Source organism: Oryzias melastigma, unplaced genomic scaffold (genome assembly GCF_002922805.2).
Source record: "Oryzias melastigma strain HK-1 unplaced genomic scaffold, ASM292280v2 sc00318, whole genome shotgun sequence".
Taxonomy (NCBI): Eukaryota; Metazoa; Chordata; class Actinopteri; order Beloniformes; family Adrianichthyidae; genus Oryzias; species Oryzias melastigma.
Window position 1 is genome coordinate 101444 of NW_023416924.1, and position 6618 is coordinate 108061.

The following is a 6618-nucleotide window of genomic DNA, read 5'->3' on the forward strand; positions in this document are numbered from 1 at the left end:
ATATGGAGGATGGTGGGGGGGCTGCTGCTCCACCCCAGGATAGGCTGCCTGTCACACAAACAGGAAGTCCCGGTTACATCACAGCGGACACTCACAGATCCACAAGTCCCGCCCCTCTGTCCTGACTGACACCGACCAGGAAGTTCCGGGCGTGGGAGTTCTTCCCCACACAAAAGGGGGGAATTCCCCAGAGACTTATTTCCTAATAAGAATTGAATTTGTATTTGTCATTCCTGGTAAGGACGTCGGCCGTTCCCGTCTCTCTGCTTCTATTGGACCGTTGCTTTTTCGGGAAACTCGAGAGATCCACCAAAACGGTGGATCCAAAAACACGGCAGATCCAAAAACACGGCGGATCCAAAAACTCGGTGGATCCAAAAACACGGTGGATCCAAAAACACGGCAGATCCAAAAACTCGGTGGATCCAAAAACTCGGTGGATCCAAAAACACGGCGGATCCAAAAACACGGTGGATCCAAAAACACGGCGGATCCAGACAAGTCTGTGGATCAAAAGTCACTGACCACGATTATCCGGAATGAACCAAAAGAACCAAACCCAATAACAACCGGCGGAGATGGGTTAGACAGAAGAATCCGAGAGGATTTTATTGATATATGGATCCGGTTTCCTCATATATCCGGTCTCCTTACTGATCTGGTATCTTTATTGATCCATTATCATTATCAATCCGTTATCCTTGTCAATTCGGTATCGTTATTGATCTGGTATCGTTATCCATGTGGTATCCTTATTGATCCATTATTCTTATTAATCCCGTATTGTTATTGATCCAGTATCATTATCTATCCAGTATCCTTATTGATCCCGTATTCTCTTCGTTATCCATCATGTATCCAAATAAGACAAATAAACTATGAACATGAAAACCTTTCATATTAGAACATATTAAAACAGGATTTTACAACCTTTGCTACAATAAAATCAAACGATCAATAAATATTAATGTGTCTGTATATTAATGACAAACATTTAAAGGTAGCAAACAAACAAATCTTCAACCAAGAACCAAAATGCAGAGAATATTAAACAGTGGGATTAAAATGCACATGATGCTTTTTAATTAACTTTAAGTAATGTATTATTATCGAGGCCCAATCTGAACGTTCAGCCTGTTCATATTAAATGACTGATCGATCACATGGCACCGGTACCAAACAGTACTGGTTTCGATACCGCATTAATGTCAGGTCCGTTCATTAAGCCTCCAAAGACAGACGGTAAAAACCAGGCTGAAAATGGGCGTGTCCAAACATCAGCTAAGACCTTCAACCCCCCACACCAGCCATACCAGAGTTTGCCAAGGCGCTGGGGGCCCGACGTTGTGGTGGTAATCTCTCATGTAGTCGTAGGACTGCAACAGGTAAGCAGCACACAGGTGAACACATAGGGGCCGTCCCAACCAGCAAAGACCAACGTGCCGCCACTCACCCCGTTGAGGAAGACGTCCCTCCTGACGCCCGAGAACCTCCTGCAGAGTTAACAACAACCTTCATGAACCACGCAGCAATGAAACCTTCGATTCACGCCCCCCAATCCCTGCTTTTGTTTTTGCTTTGCCCCGCCCACTTTCAGGTGATATTCCTCACCTGTCCACCGGCTGGTTTCGTGGGTCCTGGAGGAATCCTGAGAATCAACAATAGTTAAGAGATACAGTTTCAAAGGTCCGTGCTGACCAAACCAGTGGGAGTGTGTATGTGAGCGTGCACGTGAGCCACAGTGAGAGTCGCTCAGGTGTGTAAAAGAATCAAAACCTCCAGGTGAACAACCTGCTCGCTGAACAAAGTCCGGCAGGCCGTCGGCTCGCGGTCGCTTCCTGCTGTGGATGTCGTACTCTTCCAGCCGACGCCTACGTGAACAAGTCCACAGGTAAGACACTCGCCGTGCGCTCACACGTGCACTCACAGACACGTGTTTATGCGCACGAGAAACTCATCTGTCAGAACAAAACCTTCTGAAGGACGAAGCAGCATGAGCAGATCAGGTCGGTGCAGTCCAGAACCGTTCTGGTCCAGAGCCCAAATGAGCCTGAGGTTACAGTGTTTGTTACCACGGCAACAAACTAGACAGAGCGGGAAACCAGAACCTGGAGGAACCCAGTGACACTGATCCTGCTTCGTCTGACAGAGTGCGACCGTCCAGGTCTGTCAGCACGCACAGACGCACGCACACGTGCACGCACACACCAACACAACACAGACGTCTGTGAAGGACAACATACCGCTGGTGTCGTCTAGGACGGAGGGGCAACACTTTTACACAAACGGTTTTTCTCCTCATCAGTCCACTTAAGTGCTTTTTACCCCCTCTTATTTTGAAAGGGTGAGGAGATGATGATGATGATGATGAAGTTCTGTCAAACATAAATCCCCACTCCCATCAGCCCCCCCCCCTCAAACCAGTCCAAGACAAAAACTGTCCATTCCTTTCCACGCCCTCCTCGTTAGCTCCACCCACCCTCTCATTCAGGGCCCGTGACCCCGCCCACAACAGTCCGTCCTTAACAACTGGTCTGAGTCCTCGTTCCCCACGTGTGCCGGGGGGTGGGTGGGGGTACGAGGAAGCACAGGGGGGCAACAGAGTCCTCTTGATGGGGTGGGGGGAGGGGTACCATTAGTCCAAGAAGTTCTTTTTGATTGGTTTGTCCTTTATTTACCTCTAGAGGTGGGCACCTTGGCCCCAACAGTCCTCAGGCCCCGCCCCCAGCCCCCCTTACCTGCTCCCCCTCCTCACACGGAATCCAGTCCCTCACTTTAGCTCTACCTCGCTCGTCCTTCCCTCACCATCAGTCCGGCCGGTGGTGCTCTTATTTTGAAAAGCCATTTTAACAGTTCTTAACGCCAAAGCACCAAAGTCCTGCAAGACCGGACGTTACCTCAGAACTGCTCAGAACCCGACCAACACCACCTGAACCTGCAGACGTTAACGTTACTTCCTGCCTGACTGTCAGCCGACCAGACAGAGCGGCGAAGCGGCCAACCGCCACCTGAGGACGGCCAGGTAACGGTCGCCGATGTCTCCGGGGTCCGGCGGCGGGTGGCACCGTGGCGGCAGTAGAACAGGATGCGGGGGAGGAGCTTGATGATTGGCTAACCTTCCCGGTTCTCGCAGCGGCGGCCGGCCTCGAGGCCGCGGCTCCGTCGGCGTTCTGCGTTTGTGCCGAATGCGGCGAGCCACCTGATGAACGTCCACGCTCTCGTCCAGCGGAAACAGTCCACAGAGCTGAGCGCCGACGTCTGGCTCGATCTCCTACAGAAGAAGAACAATGAGTCCCACGCAAACCACACCCACCCGCGGCGCGGCGGCGGCACACCTGTCCGTCACGTCCGATCTTGATGGGTTTGTGCTCGTTCCACGGGTTGGACAGGTGAGTCGTCTTGATGAAAGGGAGCTCCCTCCTGTGGACAGACACGAGCGGATCAGGTACAGCGGGCCAGCGGATAACTGCCACCAGAACCACCGGGTTCTGGACCAGAACCTAAGGAACCACAAGGTTCTGAGTGTCCAATAGAGTCTGTTATGTGCAGAACCACGAGAGTTTTGGACCAGAACTACAAGGTTCTGAGTGGGGCTGGGCGATATGACGATAAAAAACCGTCTTACGATCTCCAAAGCTGACGATCTGTCATTTTGAGAGATCGTTTTATCGCGATCTTCTACAAAAGCTGTGAGAGCGAGAAGGAAAAAGCTTGTTGACAGCTGTGACTTTAAATCCGAGCTGCTCCTCCCCCCCGGTGTGTTTTCTTGTAATCAATGACATATATTACTGGATTGTAGGTCACGTGACATACGGCGTGACAGACGTGCGCCGTCATTATGGATCGAGTCTTCTGGAGTAATGAATGACGGAGGTCCGAAAGAGTAACAAAAGGAGACGCAGAGTTTTACATTCGACTTCAAAAACCTTGACAACAAAATAATCCGATGGAGAGGAATCATCACAGGACAGGAATCGCATTTTAATAGAGAGAAATCAGGCTGGGAACCGTGAACTGTGTGCTAAAGTTTAGGCTAAAGTGGGTGCTAGCAACTCATGAGAGACATGCTAGTTTGGTTCTTTGATGGAAACTTTTATTAATGTTTCGTGTTTTTAAACATAGCGGATGTTAATCGTACGTATTTACATTCAACCTGCACAAAAACTGATGGAAATTCATGTAGGAAACACGTAAAATGTGCGGTCAAGATGCACGTTGCTGAATTGTTTTGCTAGCTCGTAGCTAGCTACTGTAAGCCTAAATCTTATTGTCAGTCACACTTTTTTTTTTTTTCTTTGTAAGAAGTGTAAGTGAGTTTGCACATAATTTTCTTAATCCGTGGCGTCACTGTTGATCTTTTTTCTTGGTCGTACGGACCGAATAAAAGCCCAACTAGAATAAACAGCGCTAATGCTAACGCTAGCTGTGAGCTCAGTGACATAAACACAGCAGAGAGCAGATGTTAGTGAAGGAGCTGTGGATGTAAACGTTAACCTGCCACAACATTTACTGCTATTATCTCTGTGTTTGAATCTTAACAGTTTGGCAGATGTATTTGATGTTATCATCCAAGTTTAAAAATGTTTTTGTATCAGTTAAAGATGCTAGCTGGAGCCTTTTCTCAAAGTACAATGAAATCGTCTATTTGAAGGTAAATTCTGAAGCAATTGAGATTTATTTACCATGTATGTAATCCAAAAATAATACAAGTTTCAGTTTCATTTTAAAATGTGGTAAATGGTGTTTTTATTATTATTATTTAGCACTTTGAGCTGTTTTTAATAGAGAAAGGACTTTACTAAACTTTATCAGTCATTCATGCTATAAACATCTTCAGTCTCCCTCATTTCTGGTCTTGGGTGACAATCATTTACAAGATCTGTTTTATGGATTTTAGCACAAAGGAAAAATTAAAACTTACTGATATTTAGAAGATGTTCATTTGACAGCAATGCATTACCTGTGGCAGTAGAAGACGCAATTCCAGCTCTATTGACAGGTTAATCTTAATAGATAACTATTTCATTTGAATAAATATAAATATTTGTTGAAAATGTGTTTACTTCTTTCAACTAAAATCATTATAATTCAATTTTTAAATTTATTTTGAATAAATCGTGATAAAATAGAAATCGTGAAATAAAATTGAAAACATGATTCTCTTTTTTTGCCATAATCGCCCAGCCCTAGTTCTGTGAGGGCTGTCAGAACCACAAGAGTTTTGGACCAGAACCAAAGGAACCAAAAGGTTCTGAGTGTCTAACAGAGTCTGTTATGTAAGGGCTGTCAGAACCATGAGAGTTTTGGACCAGAACCTAAAGCACCACAGGTCTGAACTGGACCTGACGAGGCTTTAGACATACCAGCCCTGGATGGAACTGCTGGGGTTCTTCTATAGAAACCAGTACTGACCCAAACTGCTGCTTTGTATCATGACATCACAAGGTTCATCACAAACACCTTTGACAGTATTTGTAGACTGGAGTTAGCGGTTAGCATGACCAAATATGACTTCAGCTAAACGTCATTCTCATCGATTCAATACAAACTACTGTTCCCCTCATTCATGGTTCTGATCCAGATCCCTGAGAAGATGCTCAAATGTGCTGGTTACAAAACTCATCAACCTGTCCCGAAGTCTCCACCCCTTTCTGCCAGAATGCTCCGCCTCCCAACCCAAGAAGACACTCAGACGGACTCTGACTCCAGGACGGGATGATGATGGAGCGAGCCCAGAACCAGACGGTTTACCTGCAGAGCCAGTCGATCTTAAAGACTCCTCCGAGCATCTTGGCGTTAATGCCAGCAGGAAGCACCCAGTGGATGGGAGAGCCGCCGTGTTGGGACTCCGAGGCCAGCCGAGCGAATCCTGGGAAGAAAAGACTATGAATGGCGGCGGCGGCGAGCGTGGCGGTGTCCCCGACTTCTTCGTCCTCACCTTGAAACTTTCCGCTCTCTCTGACAGAGAAGACGAGGATGACGCTCCGTGCCGAGCGGAACGCCGCATTCAGCTTCTTCTCATTGACCGGTAACGTCGACCAGACTCCCTACACATGACCTGAGCGTTAGACCGCAGCAGACGGCGTGGAAACAGGAAACAAGAACTACAGAAAAGAAACTAAAGAAGTTTGATAGATGGAACGGAGGAACCAGAAAACAGAGCGACTCTCATGGAGCTCAGAGAAGACTGAAGAGACCATGAGACCACAAGGACGAGCAGCTTCTCACTTTAGCTTTGGCCAGGGAAACGTTCTCGTGGTTATTGCTCTTGATGAGGAAGAAGCGAGCGTCACGCAGGATGTAGCGCAGCCTGCTGGTGGGATCTGGAAGGCAGAGAGCAGCAGAACGTGAGCTACACCATGGAAGCAGCTGTCATACAGACACAGAGACACAGAAACACGGTGGAAGCGGCTGTCATACAGACACAGAGACACAGAAACACGGTGGAAGCGGCTGTCATACAGACACAGAGACACAGAAACACCATGGAAGCAGCTGTTATACAGAGAGAGACACAGAAACACGGTGGAAGCGGCTGTCATAAAGAACACGGCTCCCTGTACCGGGAAAATCTTGGAAAAATAATCATATAAACCCAAACATGGAGACATGATTATT

General features: G+C 47.4%; 1 protein-coding gene across 1 annotated transcript in view; it reads right to left on the reverse strand.

Moving 5' to 3' along the window:
* Positions 1–6618, reverse strand: part of ythdc1 (YTH domain containing 1) — a gene marked incomplete in the record, with an annotated part of 14957 nt that overhangs the window by 682 nt on the left and 7657 nt on the right. Inside the window, 10 exon segments of the mRNA XM_024261144.2 lie at positions 1–48; positions 1314–1376; positions 1454–1493; positions 1612–1648; positions 1792–1871; positions 3117–3271; positions 3336–3420; positions 5752–5869; positions 5939–6047; positions 6229–6323. Coding sequence (XP_024116912.1) covers positions 1–48; positions 1314–1376; positions 1454–1493; positions 1612–1648; positions 1792–1871; positions 3117–3271; positions 3336–3420; positions 5752–5869; positions 5939–6047; positions 6229–6323 — 830 coding nt within the window.